The sequence below is a fragment of the Schistocerca americana genome, chromosome 2 (assembly GCF_021461395.2).
Source record: "Schistocerca americana isolate TAMUIC-IGC-003095 chromosome 2, iqSchAmer2.1, whole genome shotgun sequence".
Lineage (NCBI taxonomy): Eukaryota > Metazoa > Arthropoda > Insecta > Orthoptera > Acrididae > Schistocerca > Schistocerca americana.
The window spans coordinates 816,194,635-816,222,591 of NC_060120.1; the positions used below are offsets into that span (position 1 = coordinate 816,194,635).

Sequence of the window (27,957 nt, forward strand, 5' to 3'; positions counted from 1 at the left end):
GTGCTATGACTGGTCATGGGCAACTCTGTAGCAGTGTGTCTTGACAAAGCTCGTGGCAGAAACAAGGCAGAGATAACAACAGTCAGTGCAACCCATTGGAAACCGAGGTCAGTTACCACTGTGTGCCATAATATCAATGAAATTTTCAGTCACTTGTCATCCATAATTGGTTAGCAGAAATAAACAAACAGCAAATTTTGCTTGCTTTATCCAGATATTTTATGACAGTTTAGTAAGTTTGTTCATTTGTAGACCCAATATCATAAGTACACTATCTAAATAGACAAACAATAAATGAGTACATATTTTTTTAATGAAGTGTTCAATCCATTTTGTTTATTTTGTCATTATACTAAACAGTGCAGTACCAGTTCTGTGTAGCCATCAAATGATCGATTTACTTTTTCATGAACATTTCCTTGTTTACTTTCACTTAGGCATTATACTTTTTCCTCACAGTTGCTCCAACATGAGAGCTGTATCAGATTTAATGTAAAATCATAACATCAGAAAAGTATTCAATTTTCATGTAACTGTTCACTAATTTTATTTTGATCTTTGTGGAATATGTTCTTACATTTAAAAGTACACCATGAAGTGTACACAAAACCATCACCCATTAATAATATTACATTGATGGTGCTAACTGATAGCTTTTTCATGCAAAAATAAAATTTAAAAAAATCACACAGCTTCACAGAATTAATTAATTTTGTTGGTAGTAACATTGTCTTTGGTTTAATAGGAAAACATGAATCATGAAAACCAACACAGTGTGGTGTTTGAAACAAGACTGTAGTTCTGATTTTCTTTAAATATTTAGTACAAACACAAGACCAAATGTTAGGTGTTACAATCATTTCAGAATGACTTGAAAACTGTAGCAAGACTTCAGCAATCCGAATTTCTCTATTACCAAGTTACAAGTAAATGTGTTACATTCATATTTAAAACTTCAAAAGAAATAAACATAGTTTTTTTCATGAAGATGAAGAGTGACAGGACGAGGTAGGGATGGGAGGGAGGGAGGTGAGGTCTGTTTTCTTTTTCTTTTTTACTACATGATTATTAATTGTGGTTGCCTGATTATTATTTAGTTACTCCAAATGACATGAAGATCTCATGCCTAGTGGTGTTGTGTGTTTAGTGACTTCCTTGCATTAGTACTTCATAAAAAATCTGTTTGTTGCAAATATTTGACCACAATTGGCACCAAAAATATATTTTTCATTGAATTAAACTGAGAAATAGTTGTTAGTCCATCTGAATGAAAAAATTATTATGACAATAATTCCAGATTTTGGATAAGCAAGGTTCAGTCCCTTGCTCAGTTAATTTGCTGAAAGGTTTGTTATAGTTTCTCTTAATGGCTTCAGATGAAAGCAGGGTTGATCCTTTCAACAAGTAAAACTGATTAGTTCTCTTATTTTAAGGCATCTAATGTACCGTCCAGCTGTAATGGCATTGTTAAATTCATTATTACACCTATAAGGGCTTATAAGGTTATTAATAGATTTCATTACATTTTATAGGTGGAGTGCACTGTTATGTGGCGTGATAACTCATGACCACTGATATTTTAACTGAAAGGATTTGGCTGTCGCGCATCCACGAAATATACTATTCAGTGATCTATTAGATCTTTTATTGAGGCAAGACCTGCTATATGAGAGTGGTATTCCTATGCTGCTTTGCTTATTTTGAAAATGATACAAGTCTCTAGACTTTGGTTTCTGATAGGTCAGTAGTTACCTTCAAAACATGAAATTATGGACAGCTCCATAGGACTTGTATGAAGCATTTTTGAAATAGTATTTTTGCATTTATGTTGAATGAAGCCAGTTGTGAGAGATCTGTATGTCATCTCCTTTGAGGCAGTCTCTCTTAAGTGTATTATATTTCTATTTACGTTTTATTGAACTTCACTGTCAGCTACTAACACATTCCTAGTGCTAGTTAATAAAAAGAAAGATTTCAAGTCAGTTAATGTCTCAATAAATATTTATTATGCACAGGGGGGGGGGGGGGGGGGGGGGGCTAACCAGCAAAGTAGGCAGTGTGACACTTCAGAACTGGTAGTCAAGTTAAAGTATACATTACCTGACAAAAAAATATGAAGCAACCAGGAGACAGGGTTGGGTGTCAATGCAATGCTGTACACTTACACACCATCAGCAGTTACATAATTGATTAGAGTTGTAATTCTCTGTGACAAAGTGGCCACCAGAGGGTGTTAGTGTTGTTCACATTTAGAGTTGTTACCAGATGTGGAAGGACATATAGTGGGCATGAACAGCATCTGATGTTCAGTGATTAGTGTAAAGGACATGAAGACGCTGCATACTCAAATGAGAAAGAGTTATTAGCTCCTGACAGGGTTTGAAAAGGGGATCCTTGATGTTCTCCGTTTGCCCAGTTGACCGAATCGTGCACTATCTGGAACTATGGGACATTGGGATGTGACACTGGCCTGATGTTGAACTGCATGGTTATGTGAGGACAGTCAACCATGTAACATCACTGCAAGGGGTGATTATTGTATTGTGCACTAAGCACTTCATAATCCCTTGACATTTGTGCCTGTCATGCAAGAAAAAGAAATGGACACTCAGCCATTTTTGTGTCATCCCCCACCGTAGGTCAGAGGCTAAAGACAGTTAGATTACGGAATTACCACCTCAAGCTTATGCTGCTTTTAACACCGTAACACAGGTGGCTGCATTTGGAATGGTGCTGTGAGCAGAAAGCATGAACTGCTGATGAATGGTGTAGCATTGTGTTCAACGATGAATTTCGATTATACAGTACCCCAAATGACCATTGTCAACAAGTATGTTGATGACCAGAGGAGAGTGTATATGTTGTACACTTGTTAAGTGTAACAATTCTGATTCTGATGGCCACTATAGAGTACACTTTGTCCATTAGTTGTTATCACTCACTCACACTGACCTGCATTTGACTTTGGTCATTGTTGTCTGTTTGTATGGATATTTCTGTTTCCTAACATTGGTAGCAAGAGGATGGCACGTTCTTATACAATCATTGGTATGTATTGTTTTTTTAGCAAGGAAGGGTTGAGTGCAAGACAGCTTCTTGATGTCTACAAGAGGATGATTGATGTTAAGTTCCCATTTCTTGACACAGTGTGGCAGATGAGAGAGAGAGAGAGAGAGAGAGAGAGAGAGAGAGAGAGAGAGAATGACTCTTTAAGCAGTTTGACTTGAAGTTTTTGGTACCTGTGTTATTTCAGGTGTGTGCTCACTCAATTCTGAGTGGCTGGTTGTCATACATAGAACATGATATACACATGTTGTACCACAAAGTTCGAAGATACTGTTTAAAGTTTAGAAAATCCAATATGCTCATATGAATAAATTTCAATTTAATTTAAATAGTCAACATGGTCACTTTGCTAATTGATACAATTTGCGAGAATCAGATGGTTGACAACAAGCAATGTCATATTAAAGTTTTGTGAATGGTGGTCAATTATGATGAAAGGGGAACCTTTTGTGCTGATACCTGGGGTACAATGCCATTTTGTAATGAGACACTTGTACTGCAAAAATAGCTGCCATTGTTATTTGGCTATTTGCTGCAACTGGGAATCAAACCTGTGACATGAAGTCAGAAGATACTTGCACAGCATCAGAATAGCAAAAGTTCGCTAAAAATGAGAAAATTGTGAAAACTGAAAAATATTATTGTCAGGACTCGAAACAAAGACATCCTGAGTGTGAATTTCAATCGATAGAACTTATGGGAACTCGTCCTTCATATCTTGCCACATAAAATAATTGCTATTTCACTAAAACTTTTATTGTAGGTTAAAACAGAAAAGAAGAGTAAACAACTGTCACTATGCCAACAGTGGCAAAGATTCATTTTATAGTCAGTGGTGGATTTGCTCACTTATTGCGGCAAAGTGAATTAACGATGTCACTTAATCAGTCACCCCCTCCCCTCCCCTCCCCTTCCCGTCCCCTCCATTTTTTTAAACCAGAGTCCCCCAGTATGTGGAAACAGCTGGTGCAGCAAATGTTGCTCCTGTTACATGGTTGTCACTTTGCTGTCTTCTTCTGTGGGCAAAGGTTCAGCGAAAGTATCTGCAGAAATGCTTGCCTCTGCGTTGGAGTGTGATGATGTGGGAGGAGAAAGTAGTGCACCCTCGACGATGTACGCAGGTTTGAGCCACTCTATTGAGACTTGTCTCCTGGTTGCTGTTCTTTTCACTCTTGAAATTGTTGACTCCCTCGTGCATTTACTCTGTAGGGTCCAGAATACAGCGAAACGAGGGATAGAGACATCATACGATCCCTGGGCCATTTTTTTACGTCTCAGTGAACAAACATCCTTCGGTTTCCATGTCTGACAGGACTGTTAGACTGAGTGTCCATCATTCTGATGCTGCGTTGTTGTAAAGTATTCATGCATACTCTGGAGTCAGTGACTTCAGCTTCCACAACTGTGCACATTCCACAGTCTCAGTGTCGGCTGTTGTTGATTCTAGTACACGCAGAAGCCTTACATAAGCTGTGTCTTCTTTCCTTGCTAAGACTTGCAATGTCAAGTCTATTTGTGCTGCAATGACAGTGTGAATGGTGGTCTGGAAGTTTGCGAAGCAATAATACACGTAAAATACTGTTTAGGCAGAAGTACACAGGGTTTGCTGGTGTCTGTAGAGTTTCGAGCAGTTGTGACGGAGTCTTTTCACCCATATTTGTGCGAATTTTTTTTTGCAATCGCCGTTCTGGTGACATAGTGTACCAACGTATGGGAGTAACTTTACACATTTTAACTTTGCAAGGTTTCTGCTATTTCCTTTATTACGTCCAAATCCAGAAGTGAAACAACAGTATTGAGTCAATCAGCATTACTGGATACCCGATGACGGTGAAAATATGCTTTCAATTTGCGTGAACCAGAATTGTGGTCATGTCTCCCAAAATGTGAGATGCTTAACATTTCCATGTGTTTCCATCCATCATTCCATTTTGCAGCGAATGAATAGTTGTGGATGTGATCCTAGATCGAGTGACAAGTGTTCTTTCGTCCCAACTCCAGTTTCTGGTGATTGCATCAACGAATCCATTATTCCCGACATTACGTTCACAATGTTGCCACTGTGGTAACTCATTTTTCATATCTCGCCATATAAAATAATTTCTCAGTTATTTCACTAACAACTTCTGTGGTACTCGTTTAGGGTAAAACAGAAAAAGAGAGTATACAACCATCAACAACTGCCACTATGCCGACTGCGGCAAAGATATTTTTTATAGTCAGCGTTGGGTACCTCCACTTACTGCAGCGATGTGGATTACTGATGTCGCCACAAAGCAATGAGATGCCTTGGAATACAGGTACTAGTGAAGTGCCGATGCAGCAGAAAGCATCAAAATTTCGAAAAAAATTCTCTCTACTGGTTTTGAACCTGGGTTGGGTTGGTTGGGTTGTTTGGGCGAAGAGACCAAACAGTGAGGTCATCGGTCTCATCCCATTAAGGAAGGACGGGGAAGGAAGTCGGCTGTGCCCTTTCAAAGGAACCATCCTGGCATTTACCTGGAGAAATTTAGGGAAATCACGGAAAACCTAAATCAGGATGACCGGACACAGGATTGAACAGTCGTCCTCCCGAATGCGAGTCCAGAGTGATAACCACTTCGCCACCTCACTCTGTTTGAACCTGGGTCTCTGAACCATAAATATCCATGTGAGTCATGTGTTCGCTATTTTAATATAATAAATTGGGGGTAGTTATTTACAATGTAAAAAATTGTGAAAATTTTAAAAAAAAATACCAGTGTTAGGTTTCGAACTCAGAACCTTCCAATCATAGATGTCTATGGGAGGGAGGAGGACGATGTTCGGACGATTGGATAATTTTGAATTCCCCCTTTTTGTGCAGTTTTCAAAATACTAAAAATTATCAAAAAATCCCAATTTCACGAAAATCTAAAAATGTTGGGATTCGAAACAGGACCTCCCAGATCCAGAGAGTATCTGCTTACCATTATACTTCAAGACAGGTGAAGTAGCCTGAGCTAAGGGACTTAGTGAAAGGAAAGAGGTAACAGATAATGTAGACCAGGGGTGCCCAACCCGCGGGCCGTATGCAGCACAAAGCAAATATCAGTGCTGCCCATGAAGTGAGCATCTATCTCACGATTGGTTAAACAAAAACCCATAAAATTCCGTGTGTGCAAAGTCAGGATAAATTGAATATTTTCTTGAAACTCAAGGCACACGATGCTATTCTCTCATTGGTTCATTCCTTTCTTTTTTTCTGAGATTACTATTAAGTATATTATGTCAGGCCCAAAAATACTCGTCTTTTTCCAATGTGGCCGAGGTAAGCTAAAATGGTAGAAGTCTCTGATCTAGACAGTGATATGACAGGAGCAAAAAAAGTCAAAAGTATCGTCAGGTAATTTGGAACAGAACTGACCAATAATTACTACTAACCTCAACTTGCCAACGAGCAACAAGATTCCAAGCAGTCTAGAACAACACGAATAATGAATTTTATGATGTCCCGACCGTGTGCCGTTCCATAACCACCACAACTGCACCTGGTACTTCGTATAATATTGGTTTTTAGGTTAATAAATTTTATCTTTGGTGTCAGTTAGACTTCCGCGTCGAAGCCCAAAATCGTACTCTTAAATGTACAGACTTATATTTTTAATAAATAATTCCTTGGATTGTATGCCGTTAGCTTCCTGTGTTTTTGTAGGTTCTCCTCATTTGAGGATGAGCAAGGTAAAGAAAGGAATCAGAAATCATCGTAAAATTTAGTTGCTGATTCTTTTCGTTGCTCAGACAACCAGCTAGGGTATTTAAATAGACACTTAATACAACCGGTGGATTATTGTCTTTTGTACTAGCATTTATGCTTGAACACAGTGGGTGAATTTCTGTCTTCTGTACTAGCAATTACATTTGAAAGTGTCAATCATTAAAATTCCCAGGTAACTATACTGCGAACTTTTCATTAACATGCAGTTTTTAGCTCTTTCCTATCCTTGAAACACCAATATATTCTTTCGTAAATTCACATCGTCAAAGTACGGTATTATAAGACCAAAGATATACTTGTGAATTTTGGCCATATGCTGTTATAAACCACTTCTCAAAATCAAATAACCTCTCCATTTACATTTAACCACTTAATTAAAATTACATAATAATTACAATCGAAATTTTAATCTTCTTTGGTATATAAGGTATTAAGTATCGCTCCATAAATATTTGTTAATCACCATAAAATACTGTAACTTGGTTTAAATTATTCACATCCACGCAATAAAATGTTTTAATTCATATCATAAAGGTGAACATGCGAGAGTGGCAAAGAGGAGCCTGAATCCATAATAAAGACACGCGACATTCATTATTTATTCTTATTATGTGTAAACATTTGCATACGCCGATTTTCTCGAAGTTAGAAGCTTTATTGCGAAAAGCTTTCAAAACAGTTTACGATTTAGAGTGTTAACCTTTGCTGGCCACAACTTTCTTCCATCATCCGGGCAGCATATGAATCCCGTGGCGCAGGAACTGAGCGTATTTTGAGGAGCTCTATGACAGAACCAAATTTTCCACATGTTCATGTCACCGGAGGTGCTGGTCAGCCAGACCCTGTACCATTGATCGAAAAAGGTAAGATGGTAGTCAGAGGGAACGATGTCTGGAGAATTTCAACGTCCCCAAGTATGTTTTGACCGGTTTTGCGACATGGGATCGAATTGTTGACTTCACGGAAAATCACCTTTTCATGTCTACCGCTGTATTGTGGCCGTTTATCTTCCAGTGCTCGGCACAAACGCATAAACTGCGTTCGATAACGATCTCCTGTGATTGTCTCCGTCAGTTTCAGAAGCCTCGAAAACCTGTTCCGCCGGTATGCCGACCTTCGACGTCAAAATCACCGTTCCTGGAGTGTAGAAACCATCCTCTGCACGTTCTTTCATTAACTGGTGCCTCACCATAACTCTTACCCAGCGTTTTATGATCCTTAGCCGCAGATTTCGTCATGTCAAAGAGAAAATTAAAACTTCCCGCAAGTGACGATAATTGAGCTCATAAGTTGACATACTCAGTCGAGATTAATTTTATGGTGCAATCACAAATCGACTAATAGCACAGGTCTGCAAAAAAATTTTTTGAAGTTGTTTAAAATTTGATAACTGACTTTGAGGTACTTCTCAGCGCTGATTTGAAAAATACAATCATTTTTTTTCTATCACGTCAGGTTTTCCCACAAAAAAGGGAGTATTTTTGGGTATAATAACAAAATTTAAGCAATCTACCACGTTTTTCCAACATTATAAAATTTTATTTAATTTATAAATCATGTTCTAAACTACATTTCCAGTATACTTCCATTTCTCTTTAAGCTCATAAGTCCTTGTAATAACGCTTTAGATTTCTGCCTGAGCTTCTTTTATTGCTTTTCCGGCTGTGGACTCGTTGAGGATGATCTCTTTTTATCATCCAGCAGTAGTCCGCTACCATGTTCACATTCCTTCTTCCTTGATGTCTTCTTTCCATTTCTTTGATGTCTTGGTGGAATCTTTCGCCCTGCTCTTCACTTACATCACCAAGGTTTTGCAGGGAAGTAGTCAAGATATGAGTGGAGAAAATGAACTTTAATGCTCATGTTACAGCCCAGCTTCTTAAAGTTGCCGAGCATGTCTGCGACGATTGCCTTGTAGTTTGGATCTCTTTTGTTTCCAAGGAAACCGGTAACAACTAATTTAAAATACGTTCATGCTGTCTTTTCTTTTGTTTCCATTTTGTCCACAAAGTTGGAATCTGTCATTAGTTTCTAATGTCTGGTCCGACAAAAATTCCTTCCTTTAGCTGTGCCTCGGATAAACCAGGATACTCTCCACAAAGATATCTGAAACACTCCCCTTCTTTTGGCAATTCCTGAACAAATTGTTTCATCAGCCCCAACTTAATGTGAAGTGGTGGGATTAACACCTTTTTGAGATCCACAAAGCTTTTCCTCTCAACATTTTTAACCCCTACCTGTAAGGTTTTTCTCAAGGGCCAAGCTTTTTTTATGTAGTGTTGCTGTCTCTACTGTCCCATTCACAGAGAAAGCAAGGGAACTTTTATTAGCCACTTTGTTGACCAAGCAGCATTGAAATCACGTTTAAATCGCCACATAGTGTTCATTTGTGGTCTGAATAGCAGAGTTTGCTTAAAACCAGTTCAAGGTTTTCGTAACATTCTTTTAAGTGAACCGAGTGTCCAACTGGTATAGACGCATATGTATTGCCATTGCGTAGAAGTACTGCTTTAAGGCTTCTTTTTGAAGAATCAGTAAAAAGTCTCCACTGATCAGGAGCATATTCTATTTTGAAACGTGCCATAAGTCCAGGAACATCACTGCAAAACACCAGGTCACCCTCTTGAGAGAAGAAAGATACAAACTCCTTTTCCCTCGATTGACGCCAAGAAAAGGATGTACCCAGAGCCAACATATGTTTATCTTTCAATCTAGATCCTAGAACCTCTGCCTATTCATTAGAAAGGCATAGGTCTCTAACTAAATCGTTCAGTTCAAACTGTGAGAATGGAAGGGATCGGTTGTGCCAGGACCATAGCAATCTCTGCCTTCTTCACTATCACCTTGCTGAGCCAATGGCTCGTGATCATCTATATAATCCAAAGAATGGAGGAAAGGGTATTGGTACTTAACGTCCATGATGATCAGGGCGAATGGCTGATTGAATGTTAGAATGAGAAATATCCTTTTTGTTTTTCAAATTGAAACCTCGTACGTTGCAAGAACAAAAATAGCAATCATCACTATGATTTTTGGGCTCCCTCCAAACCATTGGTATTCAAAAACGTAAGGACTGCTTTTTATGTTGAAACCATTGCCTCAGTTCTTCAACACACACTGAACAAACTTTGTGTGGGGCCCAAGGCTTATCTTGATCGCCTAACTTGATACCAAAATAGGCGAAATATGTACTTTTTCAACAAAATCGGAAATGTTTCTTTGTTGTCTTGTTTTTAACGGTATCGTCACCACAAATGTAGCAGAAGCAATCTGATGAGTTTATACATCCTCTGGTATCCATTGTCCATAAAACAACTTCACAACACAAGAGAACAGTCACTACTTTAAAGCACTAGTAACAATAACGCGTGAACAGCACAGAGTGAAGAGGTACTGTGAACTGAAGGACAATAGCAGAAGCTCACTGCTTGGTGATGGCGGGTGAAGGGGCAGCGCGACAGACAGGCACCGACATGAAAGTACTGTTGGTTTCTCCTACTTTTTATTTTACGTATATCTAGCATAAAAATGACTAAATAACAGTTTATGGAGATCCTAAAAATCAAAATTCAAACTCATTAGAGTGCTGAAGTATCGAAAAAAGTTAAAACTAGACAAGCAGTTTGTGAAATAACGGTACGTGATGGAATTTTTTCACTATTTTTCCCGAAATCAGCGTAGAAAACATTATAAAAATCACTTAATAAATTTGAAACAATTTTTATGTAGCAGATCTGTGTAATATGACTCTGTGATCTGTGTAATGTGACACTGATGACCTGCACCACCACTTACCGCTATTGCCACCTATTGCAAAACGGCAGGAGCAAAGTTGTAGACGTAATATTTTACTGCAAGGTCGCAATCGCCACAAGAGGTATGGCATAGCCTGAGGCTAGTTGTTGTCGGTGAACAGTCATCGACCACCTGGGCGTTGTGTGCAGCGATGTGATAAACTCGCGCCGCGCAAAGCATGCTCGTCATAGAGTCCATTACAGCATGCTGCGGCACCCCAGAGGGAGAAGTAAACGAATCCTCTTCCCCATTCTTAATTTTATATAGATAACACGATTATTTCAGGGCTCGTTCTTTAAGCCTGAGGAGAACTGTACATCACTGAGTGGTTGTTTTTGACTGGCATGCATTAGCTGCGTGGGAGCAACCTCGATATGGATGCTCAACCTCCTCCTTGGATGGAATCTGGAAACCAAACATCTCCTTTCAGGCCCTTTCAGAATGGGTTCAGATGTCGATCGATCATCCGTAATAGGACCCTGCCAGAGGCAACTATACAACGAGAAGAACAGCTACACTACTTGGAGGCATAACACCGTGGTGATCACAACAGTGAAAGTGGCGTCTGAGGCCATGTACCAGTTTTCCTGTGATATTTCATTCCCCCACGTTATTTTGGCAATCATGTGTCCAGTCATTTTGAAGCAGAGAACAATGTCCTTTAAGGTAGTGTTCTAAGTTCAAGAATATTTTCAATGGCTATTAACAGTATTATATACATAATAACGGAATAAATTCAGTGTCCCTTATTCGTAAACAGCTTTTCCAATTTTAGAGCTTCTTCCAGCACTGCAGCAGGCATCCACCAGCTGCAGGTGACAGGTCGTTGGAGGAGTAGAAAGAGCAAAAATGTTCAAAATTTCGATTGATAGTAACCGGGCCAAATATCTCACGAAATAAGCATCAAACAAAAATCTACAAAGAACGAAATTCGTCTAGCTTGAAGGGGCAAACCAGATGGCGCTATGGTTGGCCCGTTAGATGGCGCTGCCATAGGTCAAACGGATATCAACTGCGTTTTTTAAAAATAGGAATCCCCATTTTTTATTACATATTCGTGTTGTACGTAAAGAAATATGAATGTTTTAGTTGGACCACTTTTTTCGCTTTGTGATAGATGGCGCTGTAATAGTCACAAACATATGGCTCACAATTTTAGACGAACATTTGGTAACGGGAAGTTTTTTAAATTAAAATATATAACGTAGGTACGTTTGAACATTTTATTTCGGTTGTTCCAATGTGATACATGTACCTTTGTGAACTTATCATTTCTGAGAACGCATGCTGTTACAGTGTGATTACCTGTAAATACCACATTAATGCAATAAATGCTCAAAATGATGTCCGTCAACAACAATGCATTTGGCAATACGTGAACGACATTCCTCTCAACAGCGAGTACTTCGCCTTCCGTAATGTTCGCACATGCATTGACAGTGCGCTGACGCACGTTGTCAGGCGTTGTCGGTGGATCACGATAGCAAATATCCTTCAGCTTTCCCCATAGAAAGAAATCCGGGGACGTCAGATCCAGTGAACGTGCGGGCCATGGTATGGTGCTTCGACGACCAATCCACCTGTCATGAAATATGCTATTCAATACCGCTTCAACCGCACGCGAGCTATGTGCCGGACATCCATCGTGTTAGAAGTACATCGCCATTCTGTCATGCAGTGAAACATCTTGTAGTAACATCGGTAGAACATTACGTAGGAAATCAGCATACATTGCGCCATTAAGATTGCCATCGATAAAATGGGGGCCAATTATCCTTCCTCCCATAATTCCGCACCATACATTAACTCGCCAAGGTCGCTGATGTTCCACTTGTCGCAGCCATCGTGGATTTTCCGTTGCCCAATAGTGAATATTATGCCGGTTTACGTTACCGCTGTTGGTGAATCACGCTTAGTCGCTAAATAGAACGCGTGAATAAAATCTGTCATCGTCCCATAATTTCTCTTGTACCCAGTGGCAGAACTGTACACGACGTTCAAAGTCGTCACCATGCAATTCCTGCTGCATAGAAATATGGTACGGGTGGAATCGATGTTGATGTAGCACTCTCATCACCGACGTTTTTGAGATTCCCGATTCTCGCGCAGTTTGTCTGCTACTGATGTGCGGATCAGCCGCGACAGCAGCTAAAACACCTACTTGGGCATCATCATTTGTTGCAGGTCGTGGTTGACGTTTCACATGTGGCTGAACACTTCCTGTTTCCTTAAATAACGTAACTATCCCGCGAACGGTCCGGACACTTGGATGATGTCGTCCAGGATACCCAGCAGCATACACAGCACACGCCCGTTGGGCATTTTGATCACAATAGCCATGCATCAACACGATATCGACCTTTTCCGCAATTGGTAAACGGTCCATTTTAAAACGGGTAATGTATCACGAAGCAAATACCATCCGCACTGGCGGAATGTTACGTGATACCACGTACTTATACATTTCTGACTATTACAGCGCCATCCATCACAAAGCGAAAAAAGTGGTCTAACTAAAGCATTCATATTTCTTTACGTACTACAGGAATGAGTAATAAAAAATGGGGATTCCTATTTTAAAAAAACGCAGTTGATATCCGTTTGACCTGTGGTAGCGCCATCTAGCGGGCCAACCATAGCGCCATCTGGTTTTCCCCTTCAAGCTAAACGAGTTTCGTTCTTCGTAGTTTTTTCGTTTGACGCTTATTTCGTGAGATATTTGGCCTGGTCACGGTCAATGGACCACTATATATATAATCCTTTCTAATAATTCACGCTTTTTCACTTGGCCTGAATCGACACTTAAGGGCACCATTTTAAATTTTAAACAATCTTTGAGACATCTCGGTCTCGTTTTTGATGAAAGTTTTTCTTGGCTTCCACACCAGAGGCAACTGAATGCGAGGTCTCTCAAAAAGTCAGATATTTCAAAATCTGTCAGCCACAGGGCATGGGGATCAGAATGAAATTTCCGGCGTTTATAATATCCCAATTCGAGTACGCATGTATGATGTGCGTGTCGGGCAGACGATCATGCACTGGTGTGCAAAATTTAACCACGAAAGTATTTTTCACGTGACGTGTCACTGCCAAGTAAGACCGTTCAATGAAAATTGCGCCATACACAGAAAGAACGCCTGCAGTATATCATGGAAGGTAACTGAAAGAAATACGGAATGAAACGAACAGAGATGACATCTTTATTCAAATACAACAATAACACTGACGTCTCCGCGATTTGTGGTGGCCCCTGGGCATTACAAAAGGCATGTTATGATTCTTAAGAAGCACTGCAAGCTCTGCAAATGCTCCCTTGCTGGCCAACAAGGCTGGTAAGGAGTTCTTGTGATGGGGCGTTCCATTCCTCCACCAGCGCGGTTGTCAGTTGCTGAATGGTCGTTGGTGCTTGTGAGCGTGCTGCAGTACGTCTCTCCAACTCACCTCACGCGTGCTCGGTGGGATTTAAGTTTGGGAAACGGGCAGTCCAGTCCATTCGCCAAATTTCCGCATGTTCCAAGAGCTGCTCCACCTGCACAGTTCATCCATCTCGGAAGTCGAGAATCTCGACGACTTTGCCTTTTATTGACACTGGTATGCCAAAATATCGGTTCTAAAAAATGGTTCAAATGGCTCTGAGCACTATGGGACTCAACTGCTGAGGTCATTAGTCCCCTAGAACTTAGAACTAGTTAAACCTAACTAACCTAAGGACATCACAAACATCCATGCCCGAGGCAGGATTCGAACCTGCGACCGCAGCGGTCTTGCGGTTCCAGACTGCAGCGCCTTTAACCGCACGGCCACTTCGGCCGGCAAAATATCGGTTCTAGGAATGCTTTAAGTTTGAAGTCGCATAACAAATAACAAAAAAATGTAGGCATTGACTTAAAAGCTTAACATTTTTACGCCATCAAGGGATCGCAGACCTTAGTATGTATTACAAATTTCTACGTGAAATGGTTAGCCGTTCCTGAGAAAAAGGGTTTTTAATAATTGGACGGATAGACAGGTGAACAACAAAATAATCCTATAAGGGTTCCACTTTTACCGACTGAGGTATAGAACCCTAAAACTGAAGTCATAGTCGAATGCAGCATTATGCGTCCCCACACCATAACACCTGGACCATCAAAACGATCATGCGGGGCGTATCCACTTTTGGAGAAAGGTGGGGACACGTAATTCACACAGGAACATGATTGTTTTGGTGGTACAGATGTTGTAGTGTGAAGGGGCGTAATGTTGCATTGGCATATTGACCTCCAAATCGTTGAACACGGCACACTCAACGATCAACGTTACTGTGAAGCAGCACTCCTTCCGCATGTGCACTTTTCCAGGGGTTCATCTCGCCCAGTCCGCCCCGATAGCTGAATGGCAGTTCGGCGCTAGCGGCCGTGCGAAGCGGAGGTCCGATACTTCCGCCTGTGCGGCGTGTGCGAGTGTTTGTTTACTTGTGGACTTAAGTCTGCGCGCGGGTTAGTAACAACGATCATGGCGAACGAGTACAGGAAAACTACATTACGATTCAATTTCTGAAAAGACTACGAACGACCAAAGGCTTTGGCAGTGGAACGATTCTTTCGAGAGGAAGTCAAGATACCGCCAAACAATATTGTCGGAATTCACCTGTCCATCATTAGTCCCACGGTGTATGTTAAGATGGTAAATGACGCGGCGTGTGAGAGAATTCTACTGGCGACAAAAGCAGGTCTCCGATTTTGCCATAGTGACGAGAATGTGGACACGGTAACTGTAGAACATGCTGGTCTGGGTGCACGGACAATACGTGTTTTTGAGCTGCCATTTGAGCTCCCGGCTGAAGAAGTTATCGAGGCTTTTAAGCCATACGGTACGGTACATGGTCACACGGCAGAACGCTGGACTCAATTCGCCACGTACCCCATTCTTAACGGAGTGCGACAGATCACTATTGATCTTCAGAAGCATGTACCGTCCTATCTGACAATTGGTGGTTGTCGGGCGGTGGTGATTTACGATGGTCAACCACGTACATGTTCTGGCTGTGGTCAGGAGGGACACCTCAGGTCGAACTGTATGCAACGGCGGATTACGCAACTGCCTTCAGATGTGCGGGAGCCATCGCCGGCGATGACAGTACTACCCGATCACCTATGCCAAAGCCCTCACTGCGTCCGCTGATGACCGACAGGACACAGCCCCGGTGGAAGATCAAGATGGCACTCTCCGAAACCTTGTCGCAGACGTCGGGATGACAGAGGATGCTGCTCCATCGAGCATGCAATCTACGACGACAACATCAGATGAGACCGAACTCCCACCAAGCACACCGATAGTACACGAAGCAGTTCCAGCCACTACGGATGCTGTTCCGTCTGGAGCGCACTCTGAGACGACAACATCAGTTTCGACCGAACTCCCGACAAGTACAACGATGGGACTCGAAACACTTCCAGTTTCTACGGATGCTTTTCTGTCGGGCAGCCGTGATTCCCTACAATCTGAGGACACGGAAGGAAAATCTCGCAAACAACGTTCCCCGAAAAGGAGGAAACGGCGGCGTCGCACGACACCTCCTCGGGATAACTTCACTTGCCCCGACGACGATGTGCATGTGGACCAAGAAAACACAACAGCCTCTACGAAACAGGATGAGGCAATGGGAACTGTTCGATCAGACCTACAGCGGCCTGTCACATTGACGGTACCGGGACGTGGTGATGCTGAAGAGGAATCACAGCCAGTTGGCTCTCCAGACGCAGATACTGTGGCTATGGACACGAATATATCACAGCCTGAAATAATGTGGTATGACGATATTGAGGAGGCGCCGGACGTCATACAGAGGCAGCCGGCACTCACGAAGACGGCCTAATAATTGCTGAAGGTGAAGGGAGAGGGGCGAGAGAACGTCTTATAACTCAGCCCCCAGCGCCGATGCAGGGAGATGTTGTTGCGCCTCGACAGAGTGGAATTCAACGCCATGCGAACCGTATTGCGACATTAAATATAAATGACGTGCGTTCATCGGCCAAAATACACCTACTGAAGGAAACGCTTTGGGCATCTGATGTGGATATTGCTTTGCTGCAGGAAGTCCACATAGCTGCACTCCAATACATCGCAGGCTACCAATCCTATTCGTCACATGGAGATCACAATGGGAGTGGGGTGGCAGTTTACGTGCGAGATGGCTTCCCAGTGGAAAACGTGTATTATCTTCCGTCGGCCAGGGGAATGGCTTTCACGACGTTTGGGACACGCATCATCAATCTATATGCACCGTCGGGAAATAATCGGCGGCGGGAAAGGGCGCGATTTTATGCAGACGACATTGCCCCACTATTCCATGGACCTTATGAATGTGTAATAATTGGTGAAGATTTCAACTGTGTTCTCAGCCAGAAAGACCAATGGCCGCAAGCAAACATCAGCCAGGAGTTGCGAATCGTTGTCAACGACCTTGTACGTAGTGACACGTGGGAATTACGACATGGAAATGCACCGGGATACACCTATGTGACAAGTCATTCGGCGAGCAGGTTAGATCGCATTTATATCTCACGGGCTCATGCAAATGATGTCCAGGAAGCGGAACGCTGGCCGTTGGCATTTTCCGATCACAGCGCTTACATCTGTACGGTGCTTCTTCCCCGTAGAGAGGTGTGGAACAGTAAGGCCCCTGTGCTAAACCGGCGCTTCGCCGGACGCTCATCTCATATAGCAGGGAGATGGCAGAATGGCGCCGCCGTACGACCGACTTATTTTGCAGCACTGCGCGACCTGGATGATGGTCCGCCGGAACAGGACATCTGGATCGAACGCAAAAGGATAAAAGCTAAACTAGTGGCTTTAGCTCGGAAACGTCTTCAGGGAACCATGGTGCGCGCCAGATGTCACGATACGATAAGGCACGAGATTGCTTCCATGCACCACGTCGTGAATGAACGAAAGCACCGACGACGCGTTTTGGTACGGGAATTAATTACCCGCGAAGACCGAAGAGTGACGCATCAAGCGGACATTGTCTCTGCATTCGTCGACCATTACCAACACATCTATCGGGAAGAAGCAGCCTCTTTCGATGACCTCGACCGTATAGCCACGCACGTCTCCCATACACTGACGGTGGAAGCGGCGGGAACCTTACTGGAAGCCATTAGCAGTGAGGAAGTACATTATGCGATCGGTCCCCGGGCATTGATGGGCTTCCTGCTGAATTTTATCGAGAATTTCGCAACGAAATGGCACCGCGATGGACATCAATGTACAACGAGATGTTAAATTCTGATGCGCCTATTCCACCAGCTTTTATGGAAGGCCTCTTGGTGCCAGTACATAAACCGAAGCCAGGAATTACGGTCATACATTATTGCCCCATCACCCTGCTTAATGCCGACTATAAGATCTTTGCACGGTTGCTAGCGTCCCGATGTCGTATGTTAATTCGTAGCGTTCTCTCTCCAGAACAGACGACACCGGGTGGATCTGTGAATGTGCAAACAGCTACTGGCGAATGCCGTGATGTGATAGCGCTGGCGGAGGCGAGCCGGCTTAAAGCGGCGATGGTGGCGGTTGATTTTGACAGTGCTTTTGATGAGGTGCGCCACAACTATCTGTACGCTGTACTGCAACAAATGGGATTTCCAGACCGTTTTACTGGTCTCATTAGAAGGATATATGTGGGCGCACAATCCTTGGTACAGGTTAATTGGCGTATAGCAGGGCCCATTCAAATTCGACGATCCATTCGCCAGGGCTACCCTCTTTCGATGCTGCTGTTCGCGATAGCGTTGGAACCTTTAATTGGGAGGCTAACCAATTCTCTTTCTGGGATGGAACTACGGGGCTACACCTTCAAATGTGTGCCTATGCGGACGACCTCCTGCTGCTCGTTCGTTCTGAGGAAGAGGTGAAGACGGTGTTTGAAGTGTTGTTGGACCACAGTGTGACGGCGGGTAGTGCAGTGAACATGAACAAATCGGCTGCAATGCCGGTTGGAAGGGGCCTTACGCCGGAAGAAATCAGTCTGTTTTCTTATGTGCAACGATTCCGCTATCTCGGCTTAGACTTTACCTCATCTGTAAAACATACTGCGGCAGTTAACTACCGACGTATTTTACAGACAACACGTACCATGGTCCGACAACATCTACAGCGCCTTGATCCTTTGCAGCGAGTCGAGTATCTGAACACTTATGTGGTTTCTCGAATGGTGCATATTTCGCAGATCCTGCCCCTACCATTCACGTTCGGACATCGACTTCAATCAGCACTAGGCTATTTTGTGATGATTGGATCGCCCCTCAAGGTGCGATACGAAACGCTCACGCTCCCTACGGACAATGGGGGACTCGGGCTTACGAATGTTCACTGCCGAGCGACGGCGCTCCTTCTAGCCACGATGTACAAGCAATGGCGTAGCGGGCGTGATTCCCTTACATCCCGCCTAATGGATCTCCTGGTTCCAGGGTCCCTCACACCTCCGGTGGCGGTGGGCAACATTACGCCACATTTTGCGCATGTATCAACATTTATCGTGGAACTTAGTTATATCAGAGACGAGCTGCCGCGCACGAGACCGCCATGCGCGAAGGATTTTTATGTTTGGCTGCTACGACGGATAAGTCTTAATGTCATTTAACTCAAACACCCCAGGTTGCATTGGCCGAAGATTTGGAGACATGTGCGCCAAAAATTCCTTCCTACCTTCGTTCGGGCACTGTGGTTCTCTGTCGCCTGTGGCAAGTTCAACACCAACCAACGGCTCCATGCAATTGGACTAGTGGACACTCCACTATGCCCGAAATGTCGCCAAGTGGATGACGACCATCACCGCTTAACTTGTATCGCGGTGGAGGACGTCTGGCTCCTAGGAATACAGATGGTGGCTTGCTACCTCCGTGTGACCCCGCAACATATTACACCTGCTTCCTTCTTACATCCGGAGAGTGACTACTTTCCGGCGACTAAATCACAGTCGATCATCTGGGTCAAAGGTTGAACGATCGCGTACCTCTATGGGGATGCTGCCAAGTCGAGACTTGAATTTTGGCATTTCTTGCAGCAAGCCCGCAATGATGTTCGTAGATGGTCACACTATCGGAAAACCTTTGCCAACTATCTTCATACAGTCTTCCTCGACCCCCCCACGCAGTTGGGATGTGCCGGGTGCAGTTGGTGTGCTCATTTGACAGCTGATAATGAACCTCACGCTTCTCTCACCACTCAATATGTAATGCACATACTATACGATGAAATGATCTACATGTTCCTTTTAACAGAGTGATCTTTATTGAAAATAAATAAATGAATAAAAAAAAACATCCCTGTTCCTTTAAATTTGTGATTGTTTTAAAATGATTTATTTTATTTTTTTTTATTTTTTTATTTTTTTTTTTTGCAGAGGATGCATTTCATTTAGTTTTGTAAAAAAAAAATAAAGAAAAAAAAGTGGTTAGCGTCCAAGCCCCGTAATCGTAGGTCGTCGGTCGCTGGATCGAGTCCTGTTCAACGTGACGGAGTACCGTCCTAAGGGGCCCGGGTTCGATTCCCTGTTGGGTCGGGGAATTTCTCCGCTCAGGGACTGGGTGTTGTGTTGTCTTCATCATCATTTCATCCCCATCCGGCGCGCAGGTCACCCAATGTGGCGTCGAATGTAATAAGACCTGCACCAAGGTGACCGGTCCAGCACCACAAAGCGCCTTCCGGCCAATGACGCCAAACGCTCATTGCCAATTTTCCATACCGCCCAGACTTTATTTTTATGGATGAAAATGTGCGACTACATCGAACAGCGAAACTGGAGGACCTTTTGGACTGGCCTCCCCATTCACTGGACTTAAATCTCTTCGAGCAGGTGTGGAATTCATAGCGAAGATCTGTTGTAGCATGTCCACATGCACCATCGAGCAGTTTTCAATTGCACTGGCGGAGGAACGGAACGCTCTATCATAAGATTTTCTTACCAGCCTTGGGGCCAGTATGAGAGCACAATGTAGACAATGTATTGGCATCCTTGGTGCTCACACAACCTATTAAGAACTATGTCCTCCCTTTTGTAATGTCCAGGAGACCAACAAAAATCGCGGAGGCTTAAGTGAAATTATCGTCTTTAATAAAAATGTCATTTCTGTTCGTCTCGTAGAGTATTTCCTTCAATTACCTTTGAATTACACTGTTGCAGTTCTTTCCATGTATGGTCAAAGTTTCATCGAACTATGATACTTTGCAGTGACACTTCAACCGAAACCTACTACCATCCATCAGCTTTTAACTCCGGTGTATTTAAGAACATTAAATGCAGTCACCAGTGAGGGATTCACAGTGGCCACTACAGTACGTAGGGCCAGACCTATTCCCACCACCTTTGCAGAGGCTAGTGAGATACCACTCTTTGAGGTGAGATCTCCTCGTGGTGTGAGTAGCATACAAAGTGCGTCCATATCTCTTAATATTACGCTACTCCACCGCCACGGAGACACTCACAGTGGTGGCGACAGTATTAGTACAGCTCATACATTATCTGATTAAAAAAAAAGTATATGGACACCTCTACATAATGCAGAATTGACCACTAGATGTCATTGGAAGCAGAGCCTCCAGCACAGGAGGCGAGAATTATTGTACTGTCAGTAGACAAACATTAGCAGCAGAATAGGTCAGTAAGCAGAGCTCACTCACTTCGAACATGTATTAGTCATTGGATGGCACCTGCATAATAAATATATCAGGGACATTTCAACTCTTGTAAATCTGGCCAAGTCGACTGTTGCTGATGTGATTGATAAATGAAACGCTGATCCCGGCGGAGGTTCGAGTCCTCCCTCGGGCATGGGTGTGTGTGTGTTTGTCCTTCGGATAATTTAGGTTAAGTAGTGTGTAAGCTTAGGGACTGATTACCTTAGCAGTTAAGTCCCACAAGATTTCACACACATTTGAACATTTGATAAATGAAACGGAATCAACAATCACATGTAAACCAACACCAGGCAGATCTCATGTACAGATGGACAGTGACCAAGGAACATTACGGAGTGTGGTTGTAAAAATGAACTCAGTGGAAGCAATCAGTCGTGCTTTCGAAAGTGCTATCAACAGTCCAGCTAGCACAGTGAATGTGCATGGGGAATTAAAAGGAATGGGATACAATGGTAGAGCAGCATCTCCTATGAGTAAGATGTACATTTTCATAGTTACTGCTGTGTGACACTTGAGGTGGTGTAAAGAGCGACGCCACTGGGCAGTGGATGACGAGAAAGGAGTGATTTGGAGTGACGTATCACATTATACCCTGTGGCAATCCGATGGGGAGTTTGGGTTTGGCAAATACCTGTATCCTGTATAGTGTGTATAGTGAAGTACGGATGAGGTGATGGTGTTATGGTATGGAGGAGTTGTTAGTGATTAGGGTGTAGCTCCTTTATTGCGCTTAAGGAAATGCTAAATGCGGATGTTTATGAACATATTTTACAGCTCAGTGTATTGCATAGAGTAGAAGAAGTTCAGAGACAATGACTGTATCATCCTGATGCTGTACCCTGTCACAAAGTAGCATATGTGAGGCAGTGACATGCAGACAATAACATTCCTGAGTTGGACCAACCTGCCCAGAGCCCCGACCTGAACAAAACTGAGCACCCTCCAGATGGGTCAAAACGTCGATTTCGCTCAAAATTGCATCGTCCAATTTTCTGTGGTTTCGGTTCTTGAGGAAGAGTGGGCAGCAATTCCTCCACATTCAGCACCTCATTGAAAGCATCCTCAGCAGGTTCAAGCCGCCATAAAGGCGAAGCGAAGGGTGTGCGCACCTCTTAATGTCCACAAATAGAAGTCCGGATATTTTTGATTAGCTAGTGCATTTCCGATTTTGGCAAACCGGACGAAGATAACACGTCAAATGGGATAGCCATTAGTCTCCAACGAAATAAATAACTAGCACGGCGGATGGCTCAAACAGTTCGTATTTCATTACTGAAGCCGTGGTCACGTCGACCCTCGAATATAACTACTATGTCGACTTCCGGGCCTGGGCTTTGTTTGGAACTCTGTTGGGTTGTTTGTTGTCGTGTAAAAGCTTTGCTCACCATTACTGATCGAGAGTCACGTTACGTCACGTTACTTGCAGCCGTAACGCTCGCTTCTATTGCGTTGAGGCTATCGACTTGGCGTCGATCTTGGTTTCCGCACTGTACGTGTTTCGCGGCAGTGTCCTGCCTGGTTTGTGTCAGTTTACGGCTCTTTAGTGTTCCCTTTTGTCTCATCCGCCTTTTGTACGACTCGTCAGGCAACGGGTCTGTTATGGGACACATGCAGAGATTATTCATTTGGGAAAGGGTGTGGCAGATACTACAGGGCTACCATAAACGATTCATTCGTTTTCAGAGTTGTGTATTTTCCAAAGTATTACATGTACAAATATTAATGATGCATGAATAGAACCGTAATTTGACTGAGTTTGCATTTTGCCCATCAGTTGCTGTGCCTAGGTGTCCAGACAAAATGGCAACAAAGCAAGAAAAGAGTTTTTGTGTGTTGGAATATGAGAGATTATCTTTGCAGCGCGCAATGTGAAGGAATTACGGAAGGGAACTACCATGCAAACAGAATATTGAGCATTGTTGTCGGCAATTTAGAAACACAGGTTGTCTCTGTAAACAGAAAAGTACAGGTTGTGTTTGTACGCAGGAAAGTAGCGGTCGACCAGGTGTGGCCACAAGCAACAGATCAAAAAAATCAACAGTCCGCGCAAGCCACGAACTTGAGGTACCGCAGTAAACTGTGTGGAAGATTCTGAAACGGCAGTTACTTTTCAAACAGTCTTCTGGAGCTCGTACAACAATTAAAACCGAAGATTATGCCCTGCGCGATCAGTTTTGTACCACAATGCAGGAAGCACTTGAGGATGAACATTTCGCCTCCAAGGCGTTCTTGAGTGTCGAAGCAACCTTTCATTTGTCGAAGAAGGTTAACCGCCACGAAAAGTGAGTGCGGGACACTGAAAATCCTCATGAAATTGTGGCGCATCAAGGAGATTTACCAAGGGTTAATGTTTTCTCTGTAGCGTCACGGACGAAGCTGTATGCGCTGCTTGTCTTCTGTGAGAAGACTGTATCAGCTACCGCTTACCTTGATGTGTTGCAGTTGTGTGTTGTTTCCGCAACTGACTGATGATTCCGCGAATTTCATCTTCCAGCAAGACGGGACAGCCTCCTCATTGGAACACTTACGTTCGTCTCTACCTAAACGACGAATTTCCGTAGTGGTGGGCGTAGTATTTAAGATGATGTGGCTCTGTACTTTCCCCTTTCCCCCTTGTGACTTTTTCATTTGGGGTTACATTAAGGCCCGCGTTTACGTATCCCCACTGCCAAAACCACTAGAACAATGCAGAGAACGCGTCAGTGCTGCCGTGATGACAACTGAAAGGATGTGATTCTTAAAAATTTTCCCGGCGTAAAGAGTATTCCATGAAGTTTCGGGATTGCAGACGGATTACGTCGACTTCTTGCCACGATATTTGGGCTGACAACCACTCAACCATTTTCAGTTGAGTTTTTTGCACTGGAGATTGCTAGGTTTCTTCTTCTTCTTCTTCTTTACTGTAATTTCATGCCTCGAACGAGGCGGCCGGCAGCGGCCTACATACGCCGCTCTTCGGCCAACAGAAGATACAAAAGATAGACAGAGAAGGCATAGATCATAAAAAGCTTGGTAATACATGATGATGATGAACATTACATGATAGATTAGAAGCCGTTCAACGAAAGGCACTGTGTACACAAAGGTGGTCATCAGTAAAACAGACAAAGGCATCCAGTTGGAGACACGAACATAGGAGGACACTGATGAAAACACTGTAGCACAAAACGAAGAAACACTGACGCGCAGAAGCGCTGGTGGCGATCATCAACGAAGCACTCACAAACACACTGATGAAGGGGGGGAGGGGGGGGCTACCTGTGGGTGGAAGGGAGGGGGCGGGAAGGAGGGGGGGAATGGAGCCAATGGGAGAAAGAAGGGAGAGTGGAGGCGAAAGGGGAGGTGTTGGAAGCCTAGGGTGGGAGTGGAGGGGGAGATGTGGGAGAGGGGAGGGGGTGGGGGAGAAAGGAAGGTGAGAAGGGAGAGAGGGAGCCCTGGGGAAAGGAGACTGCTAGTACACATCGCTATCTGTATACAAAAAATTGGGACAAAGACATAAGTGCAAAAGACAGTTGCTACATAAGCGACATCTATTGAGTGACACGCCCTCTTCCAATATTGCTCGGTTTATGGCACACAGGCGCACACGTAATGAGATACTACATGCATGCTCTCTATCGAAATGTGCACACATGGAGTTAAAATTCAGATGTCAAAATGAATGAAATTAAATATTGCTAGACGTGTCATTGGTCCTAAAATGGTTTCTTTTTGAAAAAAATAAAGATGTCACTGGGTCCCAGGTTTTATTCAGTTCAAAGCGCCATCACGATTAAAATAAATGTTCAAATGTGTATGAAATCTTAAATTACTTAACTACTAAGGTCATCAGTTCCTAAGCTTACACACCACGTAACCTAAATTATCCTAAGGACAAACATACACACCCATGCCCGAGGGAGGACTCGAACCTCCACCGGGTCAGCCGCACAGTCCCTGACTGCAGCGCCTCAGACAACTCTGCTAATCCCACGAGGCATCACGATTAATAAGATCTTGCGCTAAACGTATTTCCACCAATTCCTTAATAACTGAATCCCAGAAGGGTCTCCTCGAGGCCAAGATTTCTGTGGCAAAGTAATACATGGAATGTCCTGCAGAGATGCAATGCTCGGCTATCGTTGCGAAAGGCGAGTGTGGCGCACTCTGTGCGCGTTGTCTGACCAATGTAGGCTGTGTCACACTGGTGCAGTATTCTTCAGATTCCAGCCTTGTGCAATCCCAGATTTAGGCCAAGAAAATTAGAGTTTCCCTTTCACAAATCAATGGTATTCTGGAAACTTTTTTAATCAGTGAAATCGGCCTCTTATATGAATAATCTGAGTTTGCGCCGATTTCTGAGTGAAGGATCAGCCGCGATGAAAAGAAAAACCACCAAAATTTCGTAGAATTTTTCAATTTCCTTCGAAACTAAGCGTTTAGTCGAAAAAGCCAAGTTTACGGAAATTGTAGAGCATTAAATTCTGTATCGATTGAGTACCAAAACTTAGCTATCTGATTAGCTTTTCCTGTAGAAAGCTACGTGTGGAAACGGTAATTTTGATACTTTTCGAAAAACAATCGTTTTTTCACTATCTGAGAATTTGCTAATTTGACGCAAAATTTTGTGAAAGAAAAGTTGTGTAGGATCAAACTCTGATATTTCAAAGAAGAAATCGAGTGCTACCTCTAATATATCTAAAATCAAGTGCAGAATAAGGTCACACCTATAAGAGGTGAAACATTTTTCGAGGAATCACGTTCCACCGAAAGTCCACTGAAGTGCTTCAGCGCCAAAGGTTGTTTCAAAAAGAATGCCCCGATTTCAAAACTCCATATTTACCGATGAAAACATACTACTAAAATGGGTTGAATTGCAAAATACTCTTGAAGTTTAAGCTATGCAATGCTATGTCTACCAGCAGTAGCACGAACAATATCTATACGATAGATAAATTTGACATAAACTTTACACAATGTAGCTGCTTTTTCAAAAGTTATAGCGGCTTTCTGTTCTTCACTTCTTCTATCTCAATCCAGGAGTCGAGCAAATGCATCAGAGAAAGTCGCATCAGTAGCACGGACGTCATAAAGGTTGGTAAAGCAATTACAGATCGCTTTGGAAATGACACGTTGGGTCGTTAGTACTTGGCCATCGGTGTGAGTGAGGGATGCGATATTTGCTCTTTCCAGAATCGAGGGGGTAAAAGAATTATTTTATTCCATAATTATGTAGTATGTACATCAAGTGTTGGTATGTAAGAAAGATCACGACCGCATTTGATGGGTACCCTAATGTGACAAGTGACAGGAGCACGAAGCCAGCTGAGAGGCTGCACAGAGCCACGAGAACTGCACCAGCTGTCACGTTTAATGAAACGACGTCAGTAACCAGGGTAAAAGATTTACTTGTGCCGAACGAAAAAAATAAGCAGTGTCTCATTTCTTTACTGACAGCACAACGTGGGGGGTGATCACTTCAATATTAGGCAAGCCGATGAGGATATAGATACTCTATTTGCAGCTACTGCTGTTAAATTTATCAGCGCTCTGTGCTGTTGTCATTGGGGAGGTTACCGACCTTTTTGTGATTCTGACCGCTTCACCTCCATTGTCCTCCCAAATTTTATTTTACTGAAGCGAGGCAAAGACAGACAAGGTGACGTAGTCTACAGCCAGTTGTGTCAAGTATCTAAGTGCTGCTACAACACCACTTTGTCGTTTTTCGGCAAAGGAAAATTGAAACTCCTCAAGATGCTGGAGACGAAAAACAACCTACAGGAAGCACCAGAGATATTCATGTGCTACTCTCTATGAGATTGAGGAGGAGGCTGGAAAGAAGTTATACTACAAAGATGAAACAAAGTCATTAAATGTGCTTCGCTACCGAATCTTTATAAAATATGTATCAGAGACATCATTCAACCTCGCCTCTTTGCCTCCCTACAGAAGCAGCTGCTCGACAGCATTCCCAGAGGAGGCATTTGCAGATACAAGCTTGGTAAAACAGTCCACTAGTTCCACAATGGACTAAAACGCTTCAAAAGTTGGCCTCTTTCCAGTTCCCAGTACTAGAGAAGCAATGCCTGGGGAACTGTTGAGAACCATTTACTGCACATGGAGATTGTTCTGCAGGGCAAGCGCCATCAAGCGTTTGCAAACTATGCAAAGACTAATCCTGCACTAATGTCCAATTGGCATAACTGTTATTTACATTGATTACTGCGACATAGGTAATGAAATTTTGGAATAAGGAAGAAGAGATCCCATCGAGGATAAAAATACAGAAGAAATGTGAGAATTAGAGTCCGTGTTAGTAGTAGGACAAACTTCGTACCAGCGTGTTTTATTAGTACGGGTTGCCTACGTCAGGGGCAGGTATGCACTCAGGGGCAAACCAGTTGATCGCACTTACTGTTCTCCTTTGATTGACAGGTCCTTAACCTATTGTTCTGTTAAAAGTATCCTTCCTTTTCATTGACTGGTCCTTAACCTATTGTTCCTCCACCCCTTCCACTCCCCTCCCCCCTAAGGAAACCTCTAACCCACCCCCTCCCCCTCGCTGCTACAGGCACACTTTCAGATCTGAGTTATTGGAATAACCCCTCTCACTCTTATCAGTTTGACTACTTAATTAAATTGATCGATTAATTAACCCCTCCCCCTTTGGTAACCCCACCTCCCAGAAACTGGTGGGA

The 27,957-nt window shown here is 43.2% G+C and overlaps 1 protein-coding gene across 1 annotated transcript in view; it reads left to right on the forward strand.

The window, feature by feature from the left end:
• The window catches only part of LOC124595401 (NADP-dependent malic enzyme-like), a 389,313-nt gene continuing 361,356 nt past the window's right edge, over positions 1 to 27,957 (forward strand). The window contains exon 1 of the mRNA XM_047134129.1: positions 1 to 107. Coding sequence (XP_046990085.1) covers positions 16 to 107 — 92 coding nt within the window. The 5' untranslated portion in view covers positions 1 to 15. The remainder of the gene's footprint in view (positions 108 to 27,957) is intronic.